Raw genomic sequence first — 27,334 nt, forward strand, 5'->3', positions numbered from 1 at the left:
CAAATTACTAAGGAATTAAATTTTGGTTTCTTCAGCAGAAGATCAAAACATACGGTATAGGTTCTTAAAAGGCTGGTCAGTTCCTAACTTTTCTGCCAGGAATATTAGGCCCTTGTTGCCCATGGAAATTGACCTAGACTCAAGATTAAACAGTACTTTTGTCTATTCAAAGTTTATAAATATATATGTAGTGTACAGGTATTTATTCTGAAGAATTTTTGATTAGATTATTTATTAGACTACGGTATGTAAATCTAGATACCTAAGGCTACATCAGACATGTGCAATCAATCAATCATTTTATTCTGTATTTTTTACTAATCACTTGTGATCTGCTTGACATAGGGCATGTTAACAAGGGGTGCAACCTAGTTCGTACCCTGAACACTTCGGACCCTCAGTTCGTACCCTGAAAACATCGAGAGAAAAAGTTAAAAAAAGCCGAAGTCGCTGATCGCAGTTTAATAGCACAAAGCCGAAGTCGCTGATCGGAGTTTCCACAAACAAACTCGAGGGTTAGGGTTAACGGAAAACGCGGTTAGCGGAAACTGCGGAAAAAATATTTGCAGAAACTGCGATCAGCGAGAGTTAGAGAGCATAGATTACTCGATGGTTAGAATTAGGGTTAGGGTAAGCCGAAACTGCAGTTAGCAAAAACTGCGTAAAAATGTTTGCGGAAACTGCGATCAGCGAGGGTTAGGGTTAGAGCATAGATTGCTCTATAGTTAGGGTAAAGGTTAGCGGAAACTGCGGAAAAATGTTTGGCGGAAACTTCGATCAGCGAGGGTTACAGTTAGAGCATAGATTACTTTATGGTTAGAGTTAGGGTAAAGGTTAGCGCAAACTGCGGTTAGCGGAAACTACGGATAAATGTTTGCAGAAACTGCGATCAGCGTGGGTTAGGGTTAGAGCATAGATTAGTCTATGGTTAGAGTTAGGGTTAGCGGAAACTGCGATCAGCGACTTCCGCTTTTTTTAATTTTTTCTCTCGATCTTTTCAGGGATCTTTTCACGAACTGAGGGTCCGAACTGTTCAGGGTACGAACTAGGTTGCATCCGTTAACAAGTATACTTGTCAAAATCAACAATTTTGCTGTTCATTAAGAATATGTGAATTACAGTCAAAAAATTGCGCATTCTTGTGGCTAGTTTTCTAGGTTAGGCCCAATAAGTTTATTCTAACTTGCCATTGAATATTTATTGTTTGTCAGTGTAGCCTACACTACAGACTGCAGATGTACTTGCAAAAAGCTTGTTTGTTTATTAACTGCTAAAAATACGCCAATTGAGCACTTTACTGGAGGCACCTTGCTATGCATTGCGCAAAGCTCACTGCTTGCAGTTTGAGCACTTTGGCAAGGTTGGCAGTAGTACCATTTTTGGTTACTGATTAGGTACCACAATGGGGAAAATGTCACATGGAGATATATATATCTCCATGTGACATAGATAGATATATATATCTCCATGTCAGTGTTAAACTGTTTTATTTGCATCGACAGCGCACGGGTACAAATAATTGACACGGCGAGAGAGCACAAACAAACATAGCCAGGTCGAAGACTTTCAGAAACCGGCCTGCCACACCCCGCGGCGGCGGGGAGCGGCGTGATTTATGGGGTGACGATGCACCCGGAGGGTTAAGTCCACCAGCTTAGGTCGCGAGGGCCAGGCTGGGGAGTCGAGGTACCTGTGGAGGGAGAGTGTGGATCGAAAAACTATATGGCCCGTCCGCAAATTTAGAATGGCGGAGCGGGCCAGGGAGACAGGCTCTTTCTGGCTTACACAGAATAAATCTTTCACCTTTTACACAGCATAAATCGCGATACTGATACTTGCAAATCAATGACAAAACTGAGGAGACTAAAGAAAGAATTTAAAGAAAAAGTGAAGAGATTAGTAAGTGAGCCAGATGATTTAGTTGTTATTGCGAAAGTGCTGAAATAAATAAAGAAAAGGCTACAAAGAAAGCTTAAAGTTAGATTCAGATCACCGTTCTGTCGTGCGGATGCTTAGTTCCAAATCTCAGTCAAGAAAATAAAGAATTTAAAGAAAAAGTGAGTTGTTCTGAAAACCCCCCCTTTTTTTTATCCCCACCCCCATCCTAGTTAACTATTTCCACCCCAATCAAACCCTGGGATCTGCAATTCCAGCCCGGGCTTGGTATCCCTATCTTTTCCCCCGAAGAACAAGGTTTAAGAAGAAAAGGAAAAACATTTCACAAGAAAGGAATCATATAAAACTGTAATTATTTATGTCGTGTTAATTGTATACTACAGTAATTGCTATATGTTCATTATTTAACCTAAATTTAGCTTTATCGAGTTTTAAATTAATTCCTAGCCTATTTTTCCATTTCACTTTGTTGTTTCATTTTTAACCTTAATTCTAATCAGTTAGTATCTTACTACTTAAATTAATTAATTCGTAGACTTGTGCCTCTATTGCAATAATAAATCCATCCGAAAATCCTTTTTTTTACCCAATTTAAACACCCTTGTTCAGTTAATTTTCGAAATCTCGGCATTCAAACTCCTGCATTGGTAATCTAGTGTTGCCAGTTGTCTGCCAAATCTTCCTTTTCTTGCATCTGAAACACGCATCTTCCATAACTTCCTTTCTCCTTGAAGTGTTCACTTGAATCATAACCTTATCTTGTTAATATTCTATACCGTATAAATAATTTGAACAATAATCCTCTCTTTATCTTTAAAGTCTTTTGAACAATTATTTATATCGATCCTAACTAATCGTACTTCAAATCAAAGGGTCACCCTATTTGTTGGTTTAAGTTTTCAGTAGTGACGTCACAATTGACTTTTTGGTCATTTGTTCTCAAAGCATTTTTTAACCTCCTAGCTCATCAAACTTATTTGCAGTACCGTAATTAACTGATATTCGAAGCCTAATTCTAATTGCATTTAGTAACGTTGAGTCTATGTAAAAAAAAATAATTATCAAATTTTAAGTAGTAACCTCTGATTCAACCCTCTTGTAATTCGCCAGTAGTTCTTTGTTTTTGTAATCCGTTACTTTCAATTTCTAAACTTTGAGCTGTCGCTGTAAACTCCGAAACATCTTAAACTTAACCAACTTTTTATATATTATATTTATACATTTTCTACTGAATATGTCACGCCATTTAAGTCGCACAGGTTCAAAGACTTTTCAAGATAACCTGGCCGGTGTTGATTTTACCTCCCCGTCTGCTGAGTCCACTAGTTTAGGCTGGCCGACGAGGAAGCAGGTTCCTGTGAGTGGGCACTCAGTCCCACTCAACCCAGATGGTGAAGCCTCACCGGTAGACTCTATTGCTTTCACGAACTCGTTGCTTCGTCGTGGCGACGAGTGTCCGATCCGTGATCCCACACCACACAGTGGCTTACCTGTCGCATGCCACGAGTCAGCTCCACTATATCTGAGGTCGAATAGACTGCAGTCCGTCTGCCCTATTCGCCTCACCCTCCCCAATCTATTCCCCCTTCTCTGTCCTTTCTCCACTTGCAGGAGGGCATCTCGACCTTACCGAGATGTGCAGGCGTATCAGGACCATATGCGAGCATTCCATGGTTCGCGCGCCGAGTTCCTGATCACCTGTAGCAGGTGCTGCCGTGTTCTTCCTCGAGCTTACAAGCTGGATGGGGCCTTAGAGCACTGGCGATCCTGCCCCAAGGGCCTTCAATTGCCAACCTGCCTTCCCTGGCCGAGCAATGACCCGACGCCGTCGGAGAGCCAAACCAGGCCCCCTATGATGACCAAGCCTGGGCCTTCCTACGCCTCTGTTGTTAGGCATGGAAGGCGCCGGCCCTCGACTGCAGGCGCATCGGTCGAGGGGTCATCCCTTCCTTCCTCTTCCTCTGTCATCCGCTCTCAAGTTTTCTGGCGCCAAGACCTGGAAAGCACTTCCACTTTGCCCCCCCCACCTGACTTTATACCAGAACTTTTCCGTACTGTTCTATCCCATTCAGGCAAGACTTCGCTCAGCCCAGATGATGCTGACAGCTTGCCTGATCTAGATGTGCTGTTTCTTCCTCGCCTGTCTTCGGCCGGACCTGGGTCGGAAAGTGGGGACTCTTCCGACTCGTCGAACAGCAAATCTCTTTCCTCTTCCTCCACTTCCTCGCCTGATAGCCCAACCACGGACGGTTACGGCCCTACTGTCAGTGCGAATCCTTTTCTATATGCACCTCTACGCAAGCCGACCTCCACCGGAGCCGTGGCAGTGGACTCGCTCGGTTTATCCAAGCCGGCTTCGCGCCCATCTTCTCTGCCTCGGACGGCTACCACCGGAGCTGAAGCTGGGGACTCAATCAGCTCTTCCAAGCCGCCCATGCAGACCTCTTCTTCCAAGTCTCTCCAACACTACCCATCTCACTCCTCCTTATCTTTTAATCCTGTTTCCATCTGTCCTATACAATCTTGTACCTCGACGCTGTCTGCCGAAGCCCGACCCTTTACCCCACCTACCCAAACCACCCACAATGAATTCCATTCCACTATCTCTTCCCAAACCTTGACTCGACCCCGAAGCGACACCATGGCATGCAACCAAGCCATGCATGACCCCGGACTCCCACAGACTACCCCAGGGATGTCCATCACACCCAACACTCAACGATCCATCCAAGACCCTGTTGAACCGGTCAGGGAAAGTAAGACGAAGAGCTCCAGGCGGGCTCTTTGCAGTTTAGTGAACCTTACTTTAGCGGGTGGCATAAATTTCGACCAGTTCTGCATTGAATTGGAAGAGTGGACCGCTGGCACTTCGCCGCCCAAGAGGACACGTCCTCGCAAACCACGCTTCAATCGTGGCGCCCGGGCTCGCGCGGCTCGCCGTCGTTCGAACGGGGGTTCTCCTCGGTCGGACGGCGGGGGTTCGCGCGGGAACGGAGCCCGATATCGTAGGGGAGTGGAGTTGCGAGCCGCCTTCTCGCGGGACGCGAAGGGAACGGTCCGTCGGATCGTTGAAGGAAAAAACTGCGACCTTCACTGCGAAATTCCCCCTCAAGAAATTGAGGAGAGATTTCGACGTGACATGGCCGCTCCTAAAGCTGGGAGTTGCTCGCAGATGCCTGAGTGGATGAACGCCCACCGTTACGAGTATGGCAATGTAAACCTCTCCCTCATCGATGACGGTGAAGGTCCCATTACGGCCCGGGAGGTGGAGGCGGTCCTCCAGTCGCTTGATGTCGGTTCCGCCCCTGGTTCTGATGGATTGTCCTACGGTTTCTGGAAGACCCTGGACCCAAGAGGGGGACTCTTGGCCAGCCTTTTCGAGACCTGCCGGATCAACCGTCGTGTACCGGACCAGTGGAGAACCAGCAGGATCACACTCATATGCAAAGACCCTGAGGGTGATCTGCACGACGTCAGCAACTGGCGGCCCATCTCCATCTGCCGAAACATATATAAGATTTACGCCGCCGTATTGGCCCGACGCCTGCAGCGATGGGCGGTGGAGGGGAATGTTATCAGCCGAGAGCAAAAGGGATTCATGCCCACGGAGGGCGTCTACGAGCATGTGTTCATGCTCGACACCATCCTCTCGGATGCACAGTCACGCAAAAGGCCTGTGTCGGTTGCGTTTCTGGACATTCGAAACGCCTTTGGCAGTGTCCGGCACGAATGCATAGCCGAGGTCCTGCGTCATTTCGACGCCCCCACAGACCTTATTGAGTGCATCTCCGACATATACGTCGCTAACACCTGCACCGTCCGCTGTGGCAATGGTGAAACCGACCGTATCCCTGTGGGGCGGGGAGTCCGTCAGGGCTGCCCGTTGTCTGGGCTGCTATTCAATTTGGTCATCGAGGTGCTCCTCAGGGGCGTCCGTGACAAAACGGATTGCGGCTACAACCTTCCTGCTAAAGAAGACATTAAAGTACGTTGTATGGCATATGCGGACGACATCTGTCTCGTTTCTTCCGATCGCGAGCAGATGATCTCCCTCTTATCTACTACTGATCCCTTCTCTTCCTGGTCCGGGCTACGGTTCAACCCACGCAAGTGTGGCACCTTATCCTATAGGAAAGCGTCGGCGTCCCGTCTGCGGGTCGACCCGGAACCTTTCTCCCTAGCCGGGGAGGAAATCCGAGTCATCCCCAAAGGCGAAACGTACAAATATCTTGGCGCTCGAACCGGTTACGCCTCGGATGCGTCCCTAACCCAACCTTTCATCTCCACCCTGGAGAAACACATTTCCTCTTTAATGAAATCTTTCCTTACTCCAAGCCAGAAACTTCTGGCACTTAATTCTATCATTGTTCCGTCCGCGTCATACCATCTGCGAGTGCGGCGCTTCAGACAGTATGAGCTTCTGAAGCTCGATCGACTGGTATTGCAGTGTTTGAAGGTGGCGTGGCGTCTTCCCAGGTGGGCGTGCAGCGCTTTCTTTTACTGTAAGCCTGCATTGGGGGGCTTTGGTGTGTTGAATCTGTGTCGCGAAAGCGACACGCTTTTGATAGCCCAGGCCTTCAAGATGCTGACGTCTCCTGACGACCGTGTCTCTGCCATCGCTTTCGGGCAGCTTAGGCGTTGTGCCAGTCTGAGGTTCGGCACTCCAGATCCTACCCCGTGCCAGCTAGCCAGTTACTTGAATAAGGACCCCCCACCTGAAGGTGCCCGTTCTCGACCGTGCCCAACAGGCGAAAGCTTGTGGGGCCGCGTCCCGGCGGCTACCCGTCGTCTAAATGTACGTTGGTCTGCACGCCCGGATGGCGGTCTCGAGTTGACCGCAGGGAGCTCCAAAATCACCCCTCCCCTAAGAAAAAAAGTGGTTCCGACCCTCCACCAACACAATGACTTGTGGTGGAGGAGACAGTGGGAATCCAAACCTGACCAAGGCAAGACGGTCAGTGCCCACTGTCTGTCCGGATTTTCGAATTCTTGGACTCGGCGACCGGAGCTCCTGGATCACGCGAACCGTGCATTTGCTTATAAAGCCCGCCTAAACCTACTTCCCTTGAAATCAAAACCAAGCCATGGCCACCCATATAAACCTGCCATATGTCGCGCGTGTGGGAAAGCGGAAGAGACTCTCCCTCATATATTGAATCACTGCCCTACCGTGATGCCTGTTGTCACGGAACGACACAATTCGGTATTGTGGGAGATCGTGAAGCATGTACCTGCCGAATGGCAACCCTTGCTTACCATAGATAGTACGGTTCCACAACACGTGGAAGCGGGCGGTGCTGATCTGCGCCCTGACATTGTCCTGCAACGCCCTGACGGTGTCACGGTTGTATGTGACGTCACTTGCCCGTTCGACTACGGCGCGGATTCCCTTCGAAAAGCCGCCGACAGGAAACACGACAAGTACGGCGAGTTATGTGTAAACATATTGGAAGACAGGAAGCGCCCTTGCAGGGACGTCCTGTCACTTCCGTTCGTCGTAGGCTCCCTCGGGAGCTATGCTCCGTTGAGCTCTTGGGCTTTGGCGGCCTTGGGTGTTCCTGCTCGTGGGGTAGCAGAGGTGGCTAGAAAAGTGGCCTCCCTCTCAATCGAAGGTTCCCTCCGTGTCTGGAAAGCTTGGAACGCCGGGCTCACTCGTGGAGGGGCTACGTCATAGAAAAGACGATTCCAGCGATCAGAAGCTCAATTCCCCAACAGCAGAAGCTCTGCAGTAAGCATCCGAGCGCGCAAGACAGCAAACCTCAAAACCCGCCAGTAGTTGTGTGACGTCATAGTATGTTAAATCCATTGTTTCATTATCAATTTACCTGTAAACAATTGTCGTTTCATCAGCATGCTGCAGCTCAATGAAGAATACAATCATCATCAATAAAATAAAATAGCAATATATGAATTAAGTATATATTGCATATCGTGAATGGACTCGTATCATCATCAATGACGTAATATCATTAACAACACTGGATCTGTATTTTCATATTTCAATATTTTAGATTATCACACACTACCTTCTCCCGATATGCTGCTCTTTCCCGCTCAGATCAACCTCGCGTTGCTTTTAACTCATCGATAATCATGATTTCCCGATCAACTCGATGCAACCTCCAAAGTTTCATCCCACTATTCTATATTTTTCCTGGTAACGTAGCCTAGTCATATCTACGCTTCGATCGCTAGTCCCCCCGACCCATCTGGGCGAACCTGCCTCAACGTCTGGCCAGTGCACATCCGTGCTCGTTGGTTCAACGTCAACACTTTTTCGGTAGGTAAAACATACAATATATTCCCACTTACCATCTTTTTTTTTACACCAATTAATTGAGCCTTTGCTCCAGATTTTATATAATTTTCGTCTCCCACGAGTATTCAAATCGTCCTTGTAGCTAAGCTTCTCTTCCTCGTGGGAGACCCCAAAGTTTATCCGCTCTGCCTACGGGCAGACCGGGTATAGGAGTCAAACGTACCTGTGTTACGGTCACGTGATGGAGACGTGGGCGCTGCCTGGCTTTATAAAACTTCTGTCGCCCGGCCCGTCGTGAGCTGACCTTTTTGCGTTTGCAGAAAGCAAATCCCGTCTCCCTGGCCCGTTCCGCCATTCTAACTTTTGCGGACGAGTCGCACAAAAATCTCGATCCACACTTTCCTTCCACAGGTACCTAGACTCCCCAGCCTGGCCCCCGCGACCTAAGCTGGTGGACTTCCCTTCCGGGTGCATCGCCACCCCATAATCACGCCGCTCCCCGCCTCCACGGGGCGTGGCAGGCCGGTTCTTTAAAGTCTCTGACCTGGCTATGTTTATTGTGTTCTTCTCGCCGTGTCAATTATTTTGTACTCGTGCGTCGTTGACCAAAATAAAACAGTTCATCATCAAAGACAACAGAAAAAAAAAGAAATAATTAAAAAAAAATAAAAGGAAGACAGGAAGCGCCCTTGCAGGGACGTCCTGTCACTTCCGTTCGTCGTAGGCTCCCTCGGGAGCTATGCCCCGATGAGCTCTGACGGCCTTGGGCGTTCCTACTCGTGGGGTAGCAGAGGTGGCTAGAAAAGTGGCTTCCCTCTCAATCAAAGGATCCTTCCGCGTCTGGAAAGCTTGGAACGCCGGGCTCACTTGTGGAGGGGCTACGTCATAGAAAAGACGACATCAGCGATCAGAAACTTATTCCCCAATAACGTTGCAGTAAGTATCCGGGCGCGCAAGACAGCAAACCGTTTAGACGTTATAACCTTATAACAATATTGGCTTAAAATTGATCACCTTATGTCATCACCTTATTTCTATAAACCTGCGCCATTTCTTTTATATGATACTCCAGTCTCTTCAAAAACAACCATTCTAAAGTAAAAAGGAAGGAAATAAAATACCTCATGTACATTGTGACTTGAGACTGGTTTAATAGCAATTAAGCAATTTCAATCCTCACTAGATTCTCTATGTACTAATCAATCAATTGTTTCGAACTGTCATACGCTGCTTTCGCCTTGTAACGCTGTTCTTGCCCGCTCAGATCAACATCGCTCCGCTTTCAATGCATTGATCAACACGATCCCCTGATCAACTCGATGCAGCCTCAAAACTTCTACCCCAATTTTCTATTTTTACCGGTAATGCAGCCTATCACGATCAGTGCCTCTGGTTTTGATCGCTAGCCTCCCCGACCCAGCTGGGCGAACCTGCCTCAACGTCTGGCCAGTGCACATCCGTGCTCGCCGAATGAAAGCTTACTCTTCTCCAGTGAGTATTAATTACACTCCCACCTATATACATATATATATTTTTTTTTTTGATTACAGTATATTGATTCATCGAGCCTCTGCTCCACATTTTTATTGAATATTCGTCTGCCACGAGAGCCAAATTATCCTTAAATGGTTCGACTCTCTTCCTCGTGGGAGACCCCAATTTTATCCGCTCTGCCTACTGGCAGACCGGGTATAAGAGTCAAAGTACCTGCGCGAGGACGCGTGAAGGAGCCGTGGGCGCTGCCCGGCGGTCAATTACTGCCGGTTCCAGCGTCCACACACGACGGGTCGCCCGGTTCGTCGCAGGGCTTCTTTCTGGGCTATGCAGAAAGAGCCTGTCTCCCTGGCACGCTCCGCCATTCTAAATTTGCGGACGGGCCATATAGTTTTTCGATCCACACTCTCCCTCCACAGGTACCTCGACTCCCCAGCCTGGCCCTCGCGACCTAAGCTGGTGGACTTAACCCTCCGGGTGCATCGTCACCCCATAAATCACGCCGCTCCCCGCCGCCGCGGGGTGTGGCAGGCCGGTTTCTGAAAGTCTTCGACCTGGCTATGTTTGTTTGTGCTCTCTCGCCGTGTCAATTATTTGTACCCGTGCGCTGTTGATGCAAATAAAACAGTTTAACAACTAACTACTGCACTGATGAGACCGGGAGGTCGAAACGGTGTGGCATAAATTTCGACCAGTTCTGCATTGAATTGGAAGAGTGGACCGCTGGCACTTCGCCGCCCAAGAGGACACGTCCTCGCAAACCACGCTTCAATCGTGGCGCCCGGGCTCGCGCGGCTCGCCGTCGTTCGAACGTGGGTTCTCCTCGGTCGGACGGCGGGGGTTTGCGCGGGAACGGAGCCCGATATCGTAGGGGAGTGGAGTTGCGAGCCGCCTTCTCGCGGGACGCGAAGGGAACGGTCCGTCGGATCGTTGAAGGAAAAAACTGCGACCTTCACTGCGAAATTCCCCCTCAAGAAATTAAGGAGAGATTTCGACGTGACATGGCCGCTCCTAAAGCTGGGAGTTGCTCGCAGATGCCTGAGTGGATGAACGCCCACCGTTACGAGTATGGCAATGTAAACCTCTCCCTCATCGATGACGGTGAAGGTCCCATTACGGCCCGGGAGGTGGAGGCGGTCCTCCAGTCGCTTGATGTCGGTTCCGCCCCTGGTTCTGACGGATTGTCCTACGGTTTCTGGAAGACCCTGGACCCAAGAGGGAGACTCTTGGCCAGCCTTTTCGAGACCTGCCGGATCAACCGTCGTGTACCGGACCAGTGGAGAACCAGCAGGATCACACTCATATGCAAAGACCCTGAGGGTGATCTGCACGACGTCAGCAACTGGCGGCCCATCTCCATCTGCCGAAACATATATAAGATTTACGCCGCCGTATTGGCCCGACGCCTGCAGCGATGGGCGGTGGAGGGGAATGTTATCAGCCGAGAGCAAAAGGGATTCATGCCCACGGAGGGCGTCTACGAGCATGTGTTCATGCTCGACACCATCCTCTCGGATGCACAGTCACGCAAAAGGCCTGTGTCGGTTGCGTTTCTGGACATTCGAAACGCCTTTGGCAGTGTCCGGCACGAATGCATAGCCGAGGTCCTGCGTCATTTCGACGCCCCCACAGACCTTATTGAGTGCATCTCCGACATATACGTCGCTAACACCTGCACCGTCCGCTGTGGCAATGGTGAAACCGACCGTATCCCTGTGGGGCGGGGAGTCCGTCAGGGCTGCTATTCAATTTGGTCATCGAGGTGCTCCTCAGGGGCGTCCGTGACAAAACGGATTGCGGCTACAACCTTCCTGCTAAAGAAGACATTAAAGTACGTTGTATGGCATATGCGGACGACATCTGTCTCGTTTCTTCCGATCGCGAGCAGATGATCTCCCTCTTATCTACTACTGATCCCTTCTCTTCCTGGTCCGGGCTACGGTTCAACCCACGCAAGTGTGGCACCTTATCCTATAGGAAAGCGTCGGCGTCCCGTCTGCGGGTCGACCCGAAACCTTTCTCCCTAGCCGGGGAGGAAATTCGAGTCATCCCCAAAGGCGAAACGTACAAATATCTAGGCGCTCGAACCGGTTACGCCTCGGATGCGTCCCTTACCCAACCTTTCATCTCCACCCTGGAGAAACACATTTCCTCTTTAATGAAATCTTTCCTTACTCCAAGCCAGAAACTTCTGGCACTTAATTCTATCATTCTTCCGTCCGCGTCATACCATCTGCGAGTGCGGCGCTTCAGACAGTATGAGCTTCTGAAGCTCGATCGACTGGTATTGCAGTGTTTGAAGGTGGCGTAGCGTCTTCCCAGGTGGGCGTGCAGCGCTTTCTTTTACTGTAAGCCTGCATTGGGGGGCTTTGGTGTGTTGAATCTGTGTCGCGAAAGCGACACGCTTTTGATAGCCCAGGCCTTCAAGATGCTGACGTCTCCTGACGACCGTGTCTCTGCCATCGCTTTCGGGCAGCTTAGGCGTTGTGCCAGTCTGAGGTTCGGCACTCCAGATCCTACCCCGTGCCAGCTAGCCAGTTACTTGAATAAGGACCCCCCACCTGAAGGTGCCCGTTCTCGACCGTGCCCAACAGGCGAAACTTGTGGGGCCGCGTCCCGGCGGCTACCCGTCGTCTAAATGTACGTTGGTCCGCACGCCCGGATGGCGGTCTCGAGTTGACCGCAGGGAGCTCCAAAATCACCCCTCCCCTAAGAAAAAAAGTGGTTCCGACCCTCCACCAACACAATGACTTGTGGTGGAGGAGACAGTGGGAATCCAAACCTGACCAAGGCAAGACGGTCAGTGCCCACTGTCTGTCCGGATTTTCGAATTCTTGGACTCGGCGACCGGAGCTCCTGGATCACGCGAACCGTGCATTTGCTTATAAAGCCCGCCTAAACCTACTTCCCTTGAAATCAAAACCAAGCCATGGCCACCCATATAAACCTTCCATATGTCGCGCGTGTGGAAAAGCGGAAGAGACTCTCCCTCATATATTGAATCACTGCCCTACCGTGATGCCTGTTGTCACGGAACGACACAATTCGGTATTGTGGGAGATCGTGAAGCATGTACCTGCCGAATGGCAACCCTTGCTTACCATAGATAGTACGGTTCCACAACACGTGGAAGCGGGCGGTGCTGATCTGCGCCCTGACATTGTCCTGCAACGCCCTGACGGTGTCACGGTTGTATGTGACGTCACTTGCCCGTTCGACTACGGCGCGGATTCCCTTCGAAAAGCCGCCGACAGGAAACACGACAAGTACGGCGAGTTATGTGTAAACATATTGGAAGACAGGAAGCGCCCTTGCAGGGACGTCCGGTCACTTCCGTTCGTCGTAGGCTCCCTCGGGAGCTATGCTCCGTTGAGCTCTCGGGCTTTGGCGGCCTTGGGTGTTCCTGCTCGTGGGGTAGCAGAGGTGGCTAGAAAAGTGGCCTCCCTCTCAATCGAAGGTTCCCTCCGTGTCTGGAAAGCTTGGAACGCCGGGCTCACTCGTGGAGGGGCTACGTCATAGAAAAGACGATTCCAGCGATCAGAAGCTCAATTCCCCAACAGCAGAAGCTCTGCAGTAAGCATCCGAGCGCGCAAGACAGCAAACCTCAAAACCCGCCAGTAATGGTGTGACGTCATAGTATGTTAAATCCATTGTTTCATTATCAATTTACCTGTAAACAAACATCGGTGATGCATTTGTGACCAAGGGAAGTAGAAGCAATAGTGAGGTCTAGAGTGTTCCATCGGATTTCCGGCTTATTTAAAGACATGTGGGTGGGAACAGTGGTGTTGAGGATTACTGCGTCATGATTTTCAACTACTTCAAGTAGAGCATACCCTCTATTATTATTGTTGTTGCACCCCCACATGACATGGTGGGCATTGAAATCACCGCAAATTAATAATTTATCATGGTTAGAGAAGATACGGTTTATTTGGTCACCTTCAAATGAGTTTGTGGGTGGGTTTTATATACTGCATACCGTCAGGTGTTCGATTTTAATTCCAATAATTTCCAGCCTTTGGCCTGCATCCGGGATGAGTAGCTCTGTGAAGGAGATATTTTTTTTAATGCAGATTCCGACACCACCTCATTTTCCTAAGTAAGCAGGATATCCAGTAATATTCGGGGAGTATTTAGGAGTTAGGTGTGTTTCTTGTAAGAAAATAATATCCGGTGGGGTTTGTGAGCTTGCTATTAGTTGATTCAATTCCGGGCTTTTTCTAAAAATTTACCGAGAGTTCTACTGCCACACTGTGAGGAACATTATATTATTAATGATTTTAACATATCCGAGTTTGTTAGGAATCCCCTTCTGGAACCTGCTGCATCGGCAATAATTTGAAAAATATCAATTTCTTTGTTTTGGCTTTGAGCAAACGTTGTTTTGGTGATTACTTCTGCTAAGAAGGCAAGAAATAGCATCGGGTTTTTTATAAAGTGGCCGCCCTCGTCTCTTACATTGGCTGGTTTAGAGGGTCCGGGTGTTTTCATTGTAACTGGAGTTATATTTATATTGTCGTTAGAGGATAAATTATTATTCAATTGGCTTGTTTGGGTTGTGTTTGCTATAAGAGGAGGGAAATCCTGATCATAAGTTGGTATTTCTGTATTTACAGCTCTTTGCTGCTTGCAGGCTTGAGCATATGTTAAGTTCTTGGTAGTTTTCATTTTCTGAATGGTTTTTTCGTTCAAGTACTTGGGGCAGTTTTTGGAAATAGCGACGTGATTTCCACCACAATTTGAGCACTTTACTGTTTCACTTGGGCATTCATCATGCTTATGTTGCTCACCACATCGAAGACATTTGGTTTTAGATCTGCAGAATTTTGCTACATGTCCAAAGCGATTGCAGTTGTAACATCTTAAGGGTTTTGGAATGTACTGCGACACACTAAATCGTTGATAACCTATTTTTATTGAGTCTGGTAGTGATTTGCTATTGAAGATCAATAATACAGTACTAGATTCATTCATTCATTTATTCATAGCTTGTCACGCCAGTGTCGGAGCCAAGTAAGAGCATTGTTTGTGATGTTTTTCAGGTCGTTGTCATCACATGAAGGGCTAAGGGGGCAGTTGGTGAGGATGTGCTTCATCGTCTGATTGTCTAGGCCGCAGTCACACGTAGGGTCAGGAGTCATCTTTCATCGGAAAAGGTTGCTTTTATTTCTCTACTAGATGCAATTAGTTGCTTACTAGTTGCTAGTTGCTTACTTGATGCAATTAGTTCAGACGAGTCAGAAATTATTTTTTAAACCTTTTAATCGACCTTATGTTTGCATCCTCCAGCGCCACAAGAATATCTCCATCTTCCATGCCGAAAGGAACATTATAAATTACTCCACTTGCTGCAGGTGGTCTTTTAGCATAGGCGGTGATCGGAATGTTGATGGTGTTTCCATCCGTCAGTGACTTTGTTTTGAGGATAACCTCTACCTGGCTTGGGTTTGCATTTATTTGAAGTCCTCCATCTTGTCTTGCTGAGCAGGATTTGCATTCGCCTATTAGATATTGCAGACATCGGTCGATCAGTATCGGCGAATACATTTTTAATGTTTTTTTGCTCTCCCGGTTGGTTCGATTTCAGTATGACTGTAGTGTAGTAGTATTGTTGCCATTTTCGTCTGGGTTGTTTTCCGTTAAATAATCTTCTTCGGAATGCATTCGTTTTCTTTTTTTTCTGGGTCGTCTGTCTTCAGTTTGGTTGAGTTGATTTAAAAATTGAGAGCACAAATTCGTATTTCAAACTGCACCTTTCTTATTGTTCTGCACCGCGCAAAACACTTTCTTTTCTGGACAACTCGCAAGCAAAAAATCGGCTATGCTTAGTAGAAAAATGATGACCGCAAAACCTCACAACACAACTCGAGAATCAACCTTCTAACTGTTGCAAGTCAACGCCATGTGCAATGGTTTTGGAATCCTAAGGAGGAACCTAATAAAACAACGACACGCTGACTCTGTTTCAGAGGCTCATTTGCTTAATTGTTTATGCGCACACGTCACATAATTGGTTAGCGCTATACCTGCCGGAAGGCGCTTTCTCAAAGGTAGAGCCAGTATCGTTGCACTGTTTTATTTCAATCACTTCAGTTTTTTGTTAATGCCGTTCGGATGGCTGAAATCTTTTGGTGTTACTGCTTGGTGTTTGTAAAGAACTATTTTTTAATCCTTTAAAAAGAAAATCAAATAAGCTTCAAAAAGTTGTGTGTTGAAAGTGCCCCTGACAGGTTGGATCCAAGTATAGTAACTTTTTTAAGCATTTCCTATAGCGCAGAATTATGCATAGCGAACTTTTTAATCTTAACCTCGTAGCTCGACTGGTCAGGGCGTAATTTATATCAAACGACAGCTCCGCAGCGCCACCACAGGCGAAACTCCATATTTCACTGCACTGGGACGACTTTGGTGGTGTGACGTCATCCTAAGTGGGCGTCGTTAGCGACGGATGAAACAAACGTTTTTTAGATGTAATTGATGGATCACAGTTGGGTCGGAATTGATACAAGCGGTTGCTTTTTTCAAAGATTTATTGTTTTTGCAGTTTAATAAAACTGTGCTGAATACGTTCCTACAAAACCTAAAATATATTTGAAGTGAAAAATGAAGAAATTGTACGAATCATCATTCATATTCTCTATTCATAAATAAATAAAGGTTCTCTCTCTCTCTCTCTCTCTCATAATGTGCCTTCAGTTAGCCATTGAAATCCGGTGTAACGGCCATCTGGACTTGGAAAATTGTGCCAAACAATGCATGACGACAGCACAATCCGATTGTTGCTTGCGAGAGCATCACCTTGTAGTATCCACTCCAATACGCTACATGCCTGCAGGCAACTAACCAATACTGCCTGCAAGGAAATAAAATCACTTCTTTTAGTGTGCATTCTTTAGCGTTTAGGGTATTTTTAGCCTAATGTAGCATCCTTACTCGTTTGATAGGTCTCTGTTTTCTACTTTCGTTTTATTGTTTTTTTTCTCCAGTTCTTCCTGCTCCTCATAAAAAAGTCCTCAGAACTGCAGGATGTAAGTGTGCCTCAAAATCAGTCAAATTTGTAACACAACTAGATGCGTCTTTCTTCAAAAGTTCTTTCGTTTGTGGCACTTCATGACAACATACACATTCATAGGGCTGGAGCCATGGGGGCATAGACTCGCACTTGTGGCAAACGCACCACCTGGAGTGCTAGTTGTGGCCAGCGCACCACCATAACAAAATCATCTTCAGTGAAGTGAACATATACGACTAGTTTTGTATGGCCCATCCCACTTTCGAACACTTGAAAAAAACTTTGACCATTTTCTTCTCAGCACCTTGTTTTGTGGGAAAACATGAGAAGATAGCACACGGTCTTTGTCACTGACAGTGACACTGTCACATAAACAGCAATTTGTAGGCATTGCCACAACCATAAATTAAGGGTGACTTACTGTTTGTGAGATACTGTTGTTACACTGCAAATGGCTGTCACAATCAATGTGCAAAGCCTCGCGTCGGGCTGCTTTGCGTCTTGACAGAATGTGCTGTTTTCATTATGGAATTCTTGAGCGGTATGTTATTATCGGGTATTGACCTAAAGTAACCTCTGATGACGAAATCTGTATTATGTAACGTGTTTTCTACAACCTTCGGCCCTACGTGACATTCTAGAGACTTCTGTTGTTTACATTTAAATGCTACGTGACCGACGATGAGTTCGTGTGATGCAACACTACGTGGCCTTCTCGAAGTTACTGGACTGAACAACCAACTATATAAATAGTGGTGTAGTTTGTGTAATTTTTATTCTGAGATTATTATTATGATGATTATTATTGAGTTGGTTATGAGAGTTGTGCTATGAGTTGTGGATTGGTAGTTGATGCAGAAATTATAGTTATTTGAGAAGCCGTTCGTTAAAGTTCTTCAAGAAGTCAGATTATCATTTCGCTAGTAGAATTATTCGACATTTAATTGACTGCTTTTCGGTTGACCCATTAAACTACGTCATTGAATCTTTCCAAGTCTTTTTCCTAGTAAGAGATAGAAAGAAATCGTGACAATGGCTATAGCCAGATTAGGGCAAATGAAAAATTATCAAAATTGTAGCCCTACGAAACTTCAATTTCAATTAAATTGAGATGCCGTTTGATAAAAATAAACTCAACCTATTTGATTTAAACCTGATAGTAATAATAAGTTCACTTTTTCATTTCGTTAATTCTTATTTTGCACATGCTTTAGACCAGGGCTTCCCAAACTTTTTTGCTCGCGACCCCTTTTAATCTCCTAAAATGTTTCGCGGCCTCTTACGATTAAAACAACGAACAGTGCGAAATATACATTTGTGATATTTATTGAAAAGCTTAAAATTAAATCTAACGAAAACCAAAAACACTTTAGGCTACCGTTCTTAGTTTAGTTTGTTTTAATTTATTTCTGACCATAACAACGAAGCCTATGGGCGGCCTACTGGAAACAAAACAAAAAAGCAAACACATTTATTCAGTGTGATGGGTGTGACTTCTTTCTGCCACAAAGCAAGTCCAGCCGTTGCTCAATATTAGTTAAAGCTGGTCTCAAGACGGTTTCAATGTTGCTTAGGCTAAGGAACGGTAGGCGAAGTGAGAACATTTTAGATAAATCGTTTTGAAATTTTGGTTTCCAGATGTTCAATATTTTGAGGAATTCATCAAGTTTAGATTTTAATGCAAAATATTAATGTTTTCTCCTAAGAGGAGGCAAATTAAATTCGTTTAGTTTTTCAAGCAAATCTGACATTTGACATAATTTCAAAAGCTAGATGTTATTGTGAAAATGGTGGACTAAGACTGAATTTTATTCTGTAGGAAAAAAATCACGATTTCGTGTTTCAACGTTAGTTGGCTAGCCTTTTTAAAGCTTTGACTTTTGAAAGCTACCTCACTTCACGATACAGAAAAAGAGTTTTTAAATCCGATTCCATTTCGCCTCATAAATTTTCAAAAATACGGGCAGCCTATTGAGTGCGCGACTTTTAATAAAGTTAATAACTGTCACAGCATCTTGCACAGAAGTGTCAATTTGCAGTACCTTGTGCAAATTGGTATAATTTCTGCGACTCCTGAGGTTCGTTACGCAATCCCTCAAGGGGTCGCGACCCCCAGTTTGGGAAGCCCTGCTTTAGACCAACAGAGCTCCACACATTCACGTTTTGCAGTAGTCGACTAGTCGTACTATATACCTTACCCAGTCACTACAGAAAAAAATGCATCCTTCCCACTTATGGTGACGTCACAGCGGTGTCTGCTATGATGAAGCTGCTATGAAGAAGAGAAGAAGAAGCGGTGTTGCCGTTTTTATTTTCGCAATTGAATGATTACCAGATTTGCCGAAAGTCAACGAAAGTTTGCAAGCGTGTAGCTTAGTAACCTGTTGGTATTTTTTACGATTTGCTGGTCAGGGAAGTTTGTTAGTGTCATCTTTTTGGTATCTTAGGTAAATTTAGCGAATTTATTTACCTGTCAGAGGCACTTGAACGAAGTCTTAGAAAAGGATAGGAAGACTTATGATACAAGCTTCCTAAATTTGAAAGTCTCTTTAAGTAACCTTGAGGGACGATCCAGACTCTAAAACCATTTGTCATTGCACATGACTCGGGAACTGTATTCTGAAAGCTAGTGCAAACCGTTACTGCCATAGCGAACCCGCACCATCAAGCTCCTGTAGATCATTGTTTCAAATATCTATTTTAAACTATTTTTCACAAATCTTATTTTAAATTCAAGTTGTACGCCTAAGTAAATACGATAATAGTTGCAAGTTAAAAAAACCATATAGTAAAACAAGAGTTCTTACAAAGTAATCAAAGTTGTGCTTTATGATTTAAGTATTTTACCATAGCAAAGCTTTGTGCAAAACTTTCCAATTGATCAGTACTCTCCACAAGTTGGCTCAAATTGCTGCGTCGCTTGTCTAAGTTTTCCATGATTTTATCAGCAATGATATTTTTAACTTCTGCAGCATTTTCTTGTAAATTTGCTACTTCTTCAATGCTTGATCGCTTTTCCGGTTTTGAATTTAAAAGCTTCAAGTCATCTACAGTACAACAATTCAAGTTTGTATTTTTACAGTACCTGTATCACAACGATAGTTTACATTATTAAAAGTATTGCATTTGGTTTACCGTGAGTATGTAGGCTATTGAAGCTAATGGTTTGCATAGAAAAGTATTCATTTTTTAAATATTTTGGAATAAAACAAATTTTAAATCCACTTCAAAAACAACAACTAGAACTTGTAGTAGTGGCTTTAGGCGTAATATGTTCTCATCGCTGTTCCATCGTTCCACTAAATCACATAGGCCTATGTGCTAGTATCACAAACTTCGCTTAAACTCAACAAGTGAACGACACTGTTGTCGTTGCTCCAGCTCGTGTCTGAGCATGGATTTTGTCTTCAAGTTGTCGGATGTGCTTTGGAGGCCTAAATTGTGATAGACGTGGGAAAAAGTTACATTGTATGGAAGGTAGAGATTGTGGTTTATTTACATTTTCTTATCTAATGTTTCTTTTCTCCTGAGCTTTTGTTTCTTTAAAATTCTATTTCATTTCTTGTTTTCTTCCTCCAAATTGACTTGTCACTGGCAAGTTGTTTTCACTATTCTAAATCAATGTTAACTTGGTTTAAAAAGACTTTTAGCTGATCTTAATATCGCATTTTTGGTCTTCCATGAGGTCCTTAACCCGTCTCCAATTCTCCGTATAGAGCATTATTCGAGGAGTCCTCGTTTGGTCCATCGTACGACATGTCCTATCTAGCGGAAGCCATGTTGTAATAGGATGGCTCCAAGAGTGGGCAACCTTTCACGATCGAGGATGGCATCGTTGGTGAGATGATCTTCACAACGAGTGCCTAGTATTTGCCTGAATTACCTCTGTTGGAAGTTTTCAAGAAATTTGATGTCATAACCGTATGATATCCAGGTTTCATAAGCAGAGAGAAGGGTGAAGAGAACGACTCCTGGGAAGACCATAAATTTGTTCGCATAAATATAGCATGGTTGTTGAAAACGCGATTGTTAAGCTTTCCATAAGCACAATGTGCTGCTTTAATGTGGGTTCAATGTTTTGTTGATGGTATGCTCATTGCTCATATGCTGCCAAGGTAAAAGTAATTAACTTTACCTGGAGATCTATTGTTGATTTTGATCTCCAAGAAAGTGTAGGCAAGTGGTGAGTGGTTGAGTAATGAGTATCCTAGTTTTATCAGCGTAGCTAACAGTCTTATCAACTCTTGCCATACAGGCAACATACAAAATGATTGGTAAAAATTTGGCTCTACTTTTTTATTTGTTTGCCGGCATTCAAAATATTAATCTAATAATATCTTACCGTTATGTGCCACAAGATGGGCAGTTTTACTTTTATCCTTTCGTTTCAATCGCTTAGCAATGCGGATTCTCTTTTTCTTCTTTCTTTTCTTTGACGAAACAACAATAGAAGATGTCCTTCGTCTCCTCGATAATGCCCTGTTGTGACTTAACACCAAAACTTCAGTATTTGATGACTTTTCGTAATTTTGTTGAGATGGCTTGGTTTCTTCTTCGAAATCAACATCTAAAGGATTTTTAACTATTGCAGTGTCCTTGTCGTTACGATTTATTTTTAAAGATTTTATATCTCCTTCACTTGGTCGCTTCAACTTTTGAAGTTTATCCGTTGTGTGATGATGTGTGTTTCCATATATGTTTGGTGGTTTAACAGAAGAATTGGTTTGAACTACTTTTTCAAAGAATTTATTTTCTGACGTCGTTTTCAATTTTTTTTGATAAAAATTGACATTCTGCAGTTGATTTTCTACATTTTGATGTAGACCAGTATCATTTCTACAAATTTTACCTTTCTTCTGTTGGACATTTGTGTTGTTCTTCGTTTCAATAATTTTTTGTTTTTCATCATTGGATTGATATAAAAGTGCATTGGAAATAGCACGTTCTCGTTTCCTGTCTATGTTTTTAATCTTTGGTAGCATTTTCTTTTCTTTTTTTTCCTTCTTGGAAGTTTTCTTTTGATATTGCTTTACAAAAATTGTTTTCTTACTGATAGACCTATCATGGTTTCCATTTGTCATTGTAAAGTTTTTATCTGCTTTTTCAAATGGATTCTTTTCATCAGGATAAACTCGATCAACCTGACTATTAGCCTTGTTTTCTTTTGGTCCTTTCTTTAGTTTCATTTCACTTTACCGTTGTAACTTATCAATAAGTGCAAGGAAGACTTGAGAACACGCACAGCTTACACCCAGTTAACTTACATTCGTATCAAGAAGTGTTCTGTTTTAGGCTACCTACAAAATCAGCAAGTTGTGGACCTATAAAAAAAATAGTTGTTAAAACAAACGTTGCAAGAAAAAGTAAATTGACAGTAAACAGCCTTGGGAAAACTTTTCACATGATTTGTTTTTGTAAATTCTACCTTGATTTGTCGCCTTTCGAGGATTTCAAGCTTACACAATGACTGAAATGTTTTAGAAAATGTTGTTATTTTCTGCTATCTGGGCAGCATCATAGCAGACACTTACGACAAAATCACAAAAATTGTACTGTAACATGTCTTGCTAATGGTTGAAACTATCACTTACGACTGTGATGAAGAGAAGTATCGTTTGATTTTGGATCTTTATTCACGGACTAACAAAGCCTTTGATAGGTTATTCTTGGCAGTTTCGCATAGCCTACTTGTAGACGCTTTGAACCACTGACGCAGAGCCGGTTACTGAAATTGTCATGGTAAAGTTTCCATAGTTGTTAAAGTGTTGTAGTTGTGTGTGAGTTACTCCATGCACTAGATGCGGCTGAATGGAGGGAAGTCCAGAAATACTTTGCTCAAGTTGCTAACTGCTCTTGGCTGATGCTGAGCTTCGTCGGAGTCTGCCTCGCTTTCTGACCTAGTCTTATTCTGAAACGATCCCTGTTCCATATCTAGAAAGCTAAAACCTCAATTGCTAAGGTAACAGGGATCAGTTGTCAGTAGATGTTACAGAAAATATATTTCGCACTTATTCAGTGCATCGTCAGTTCTGATAAAGGGCAGTTAAAACCTACAAGTAATGTTCTAAACAACATTACAGTGACGCAATAATGCCAAAACATGAGCGTAAAAAATTGAAAAAGCAAAAGCGTAAATATTGAAAAAATGCTGAATGAAAACTAAACCAAGCCTGCAGTAAAGTAAATTACGTATCAAATATAAATTATAAACTAGGATTGATGAAAGAGCGATGAGCAAATCCTGCAAATGTAGCGTTGTGACAAATTACGGCAAAGAAAATAAATTATATGCGGAACACGGCAGTCAAAGGCAGTGATAAACAAACTAAGTACAGCGATAAATAATTAAATGGAGCGTCTTGGAAAACACAAAATGTAGCGTTGTGGAAAAAAGAGTAGGCAAAGACGGCAGTGAATAATAAGGCAATAAAATATTGAAAAAATACCAAAAATGTAGTGGAGCGTCAAAAAATTAAACTTGTGGCAGAATTAACTTTTGGATATTTATTTTGGCATGTATCCTATGTATCCATTTATCTTCACAAGCATCTAGATTATCAATATTGGGTTGTTCAACAAATGTGACATTGTAGCATTGGGAAAGTTGTGGTTCAGTACTCAGATCATGAAATACAGCAAAATGTTTTAATAACGCAGCCCTGTCATTATTAGAGGAAAAATCGAAAGTGTTCCAAGTTGCACGATGGCCTGACCAGCGAACCGAAAATTTATTAACCGTCTGTCCAACATATTGTTCATGGCAAAGTAAACATGTTGCTACATAAATCCCATAATTGCTGCAATTGAGTTCCTGTTTTAACTTAAAAAGTCTTTGCGGAGTGCTCAATGTCGTTGTACGTGAAACCATTGACAAACGATGATGACCATGGTTACCACACAACGCACAGCGACCACAAGGGGCAGAATAACCTCTTTGTAGAACAGAAGATTGGATTTTTTTTGATAGATCTTTGTAGTTTGTAACATAATTTCCAATTGTTTTTGGCCTTGTGTATGTGATCATGACATCAGGTTTAAGTTCCTTTTCTTTTTCACTCATTTTTAATAAAGCTGGGAAAGCAGTAGCCCACACAGTCTTGCTGTTTTTCTTTTGAGGTTTTGGTGGCCTAAGTCTGTCAGTCCAAGTTGAAGCAATTCCAATCATGTCATTTGTCATCGCGATAGGGAAATCTGACCTAATCTTTTTTCCACAACGCTACATTTTGTGTTTTCCAAGACGCTCCATTTAATTATTTATCGCTGTACTTAGTTTGTTTATCACTGCCTTTGACTGCCGTGTTCCGCATATAATTTATTTTCTTTGCCGTAATTTGTCACAACGCTACATTTGCAGGATTTGCTCATCGCTCTTTCATCAATCCTAGTTTATAATTTATATTTGATACGTAATTTACTTTACTGCAGGCTTGGTTTAGTTTTCATTCAGCATTTTTTCAATATTTACGCTTTTGCTTTTTCAATTTTTTACGCTCATGTTTTGGCATTATTGCGTCACTGTAATGTTGTTTAGAACATTACTTGTAGGTTTTAACTGCCCTTTATCAGAACTGACGATGCACTGAATAAGTGCGAAATATATTTTCTGTAACATCTACTGACAACTGATCCCTGTTACCTTAGCAATTGAGGTTTTAGCTTACTTTGCTCAAGCGTAATTTAAAAAGACACAAAAGTAAGAGTACTCCAAACTCTCGTATTCCTCGCCACATGTGGATGAGAAATTTGAACATACATAAATAAGACATTAAAAAGTTTCATGGAAGGCTATATATATGTAGGTCGACCGTTATTTGGGTAATCCGCCAGCCGCGGCAAGCTGGCCAGATGAGATTTGCGGTGTCCGATGTTTACCCCACCTTTTCTAGGGGCTTCCCCATGTGGAGTGGGCTGCGGGAAATCCTAGATAGGCCAGCCCAGACACGGGTCTTGCTACCGGAACCCAATATCACCGCAGTTCATTGGGAGACGATCATCATAGATCCGCCACCAATGTGTGAGACCGGGCTGGAGGCTTCCAGCTCTACCAAGCCTGCCCCCGTTACCCGTATTATCATCGCCATTGGGCTTTGTTTGGTCCTGGTCCAAATTGAGACAAAGGCCATTCGCTTGTGTGGTTGTTTAAGGTGGTCGTGACTACGCGAGGGCTACGCACACACTCTTGGCCAGCTCCATGTCCACTGCGGTCCAATAAAATCGGAACGTGCAGATTCAGGGGAACCGGTTGCAACGGGCTGTCGGGTGCTCTGTTCATTGAGGCCCACCTTACAGGATGCCTGCCCGTCAGACACTGCTCTCTTCCGCCAAAAAGATATTGCCGTTGGGGACTTTCACGTGTGTCTATTAGCCTGTCTATTAGACTACATGTCTATTACCTCTACGAAATCGAAGTGTCTAGGGAGCTGACTTTGTTCAGCCCCCATCTCATGGAAATGCCTCAACGTGGTGTAGAGGTAAACCCAGGTTAAAAACTAGGCTCGTTCCTAGCAACTCCTGGGGCTAATAGACAGTTAGACACACGTGGAGGCTATACACAGTAGCTAAAGCGAAAGAAAAACTAATAAATTTGTTTTTTGATGCATAATTACTCATGGCTGCCAAGAGATATGGCATGATTTGTCACAATCATCGGAATATTCCAGATTTTCCAGCTTTTGATAACTGTCTAAGTGATTTTTTTAAAGTTATGTTTTAACGTCTTCTTTAATGTTTTTCCCAGGTGACAGTGGGTTTTAACATCATCAGGCTAAAAAACAAGGACAATTTAATTAAGTAGAAATTTATAAATTTGCTTCACATTCTTGCATAGTTGCATTAGCTACTGACCTTCAACATTTAATTGTTTTTTTTTTTTAATTTCTTTTTTGTTTTTCTTAAATAGATGTATTTCCATTCAGAAACCTGGTAAGTCTGAGTTAAAGGGAAGTTCGTTGTTTTTGTTCACTGTGCCCTGCGACGTATAAAAGGTAAGCAAAGTCACTGACGTTTATTGTGTTGCCTTGCCAATGATATAAGTTTAAATGCTTATATTTTATAATATAACAAAGTTGCAAAAAAAATCAGCTATCACACCAACAACCAACAAAATACATAAACGAAAACCGACCGAAACAAGAGAGGTTTGTCATTGATTGCCTTCAATTTTTATCTTTGTGGAGTGCATCTGCACATAAGGGTGAAGTAGCACAGCACAAAGGTTGCACATAGGTTATTCTTTCTTCATTGCTTAGATCGACATTATTTTCTGGCTGGTACGCAGATGTGCAATGTGCCTGACAACTGTACTCTGTCAACAGACGTTCTACTTGGCCTAGCTGAAAGATATTTACCCTAAATTTTGACTAACAATGTTGGTACGACATCTCTTTTGAATTGCAAGTGGGTCATATTCGCACCAATCACCTTGTGCAAACGCCAAGCTGCAACTACATCAGACATGTTTAAAAAATCCGAGAGGAGACACAACCACCACTTCTAACTTCGCAGTCGAGGGCGGCAGTTACCGAGAAATCGGTCAAGGGGATCGACTCTCTATATGCATTTATTGTAACGTTCCACCATCATAGGTTTCCTGTAACGGTTGAGGTTTGCTTTCAAATATTGTTTGTGAGAATTGTCTATTTTTTAAATATATGTTGGCACCTTTCTTTCGTTTCTGTTTTCCTGTGCTGCTTGGCTCGAAGCGATCTTGCTCGTCTTCCAGGCTCGGATGGAACACTTCCTCCTGCAATTTCTTGTATTAGGCCTACAAAAGTTTCCAGCATATCTTCGTCGTCATTTTCTTCATCTGCAATATAACGTTACCCTTTCCGGAGATAAAACCATAAATTTGCAATCCCCTGCATCACTCATGTTATCAAGATATACTAGCTGCTTCTACTGTAGAACTGTCAGAAATTAATTTGAGATATTCAGTATAGTAGCTAAAAGTTGTTTATTTCTTAGATTTGAAATAATGTTTCGCCTTTGAATATTAACAACAAAATTCCGCAAAAACAACCACTGCCTACAGACACAACATACAACCGAATGACCTGCATCCGTAGCAAATTCCACTGCTACGACACAAACCTATTTGTAAAAGGCATTTGTTGCTTTAAGAATTTTAGTTTTGTATGCGCAGTGCGCTGTAAGTTATATGAAGTCGCGATATGGCATAATCACGAGTTACCAATGTTCCCGGATAAGAACGTCATAAAAGAATGTAAAAATACCATATTTTACAAAATTTGCGCTAACATGAAAGTAGGTATGCAACTATGCTTGTACCCAGAAGGGCAAAAAATAAGTTTATAACTCAAACTTATTTCCACTTCCGGTCTTTCAAAGAACAGACTAGACGTAAAATAAACCCAAAAAGTAAAATTTCCCTGTACTTCTACCTTTACACTGGATTGAATAAACAACTCAGAACAAATTAACTGCAGTTATGGTATAGTTCCAATTTTACTCTGCAGACATGCATCAAAAGATATTTAAATATAGGCTACTTTTTTTCCTGCAAAAAGTTTTGTCACAATCTTGTTCACATACGGAAACAATTCAGTGTTGTATGCGTTAATGAAATAAATTGATGGCGTCAGCGCGAATTGCCTAAAAACTTCACGGCGTAAAGTAGCCTACTGCGTCAGCTCTTAAAGAAATTGACGGCG

The 27,334-nt window shown here is 43.8% G+C and overlaps 1 protein-coding gene across 2 annotated transcripts in view; it reads right to left on the reverse strand.

The window, feature by feature from the left end:
* The window catches only part of LOC145774400 (uncharacterized), a 69,042-nt gene extending 47,018 nt beyond the window's left edge, over positions 1-22,024 (reverse strand). The window contains exons 1-2 of one of the 2 annotated variants that reach the window (XM_082585647.1): positions 21,007-22,024; positions 19,512-19,711 (exon numbers count right to left, since the gene is read on the reverse strand). In XM_082585647.1, coding sequence (XP_082441773.1) covers positions 19,512-19,711; positions 21,007-21,850 — 1,044 coding nt within the window. In that variant the 5' untranslated portion in view covers positions 21,851-22,024. The remainder of the gene's footprint in view (positions 1-19,511; positions 19,712-21,006) is intronic. The other variant, XM_082585648.1, reaches the window with a different exon arrangement.
* Positions 22,025-27,334: the final 5,310 nt, after the last annotated feature.

Source organism: Aplidium turbinatum, chromosome 7, assembly GCF_918807975.1.
Source record: "Aplidium turbinatum chromosome 7, kaAplTurb1.1, whole genome shotgun sequence".
In the NCBI taxonomy this organism is placed as follows: Eukaryota; Metazoa; Chordata; class Ascidiacea; order Aplousobranchia; family Polyclinidae; genus Aplidium; species Aplidium turbinatum.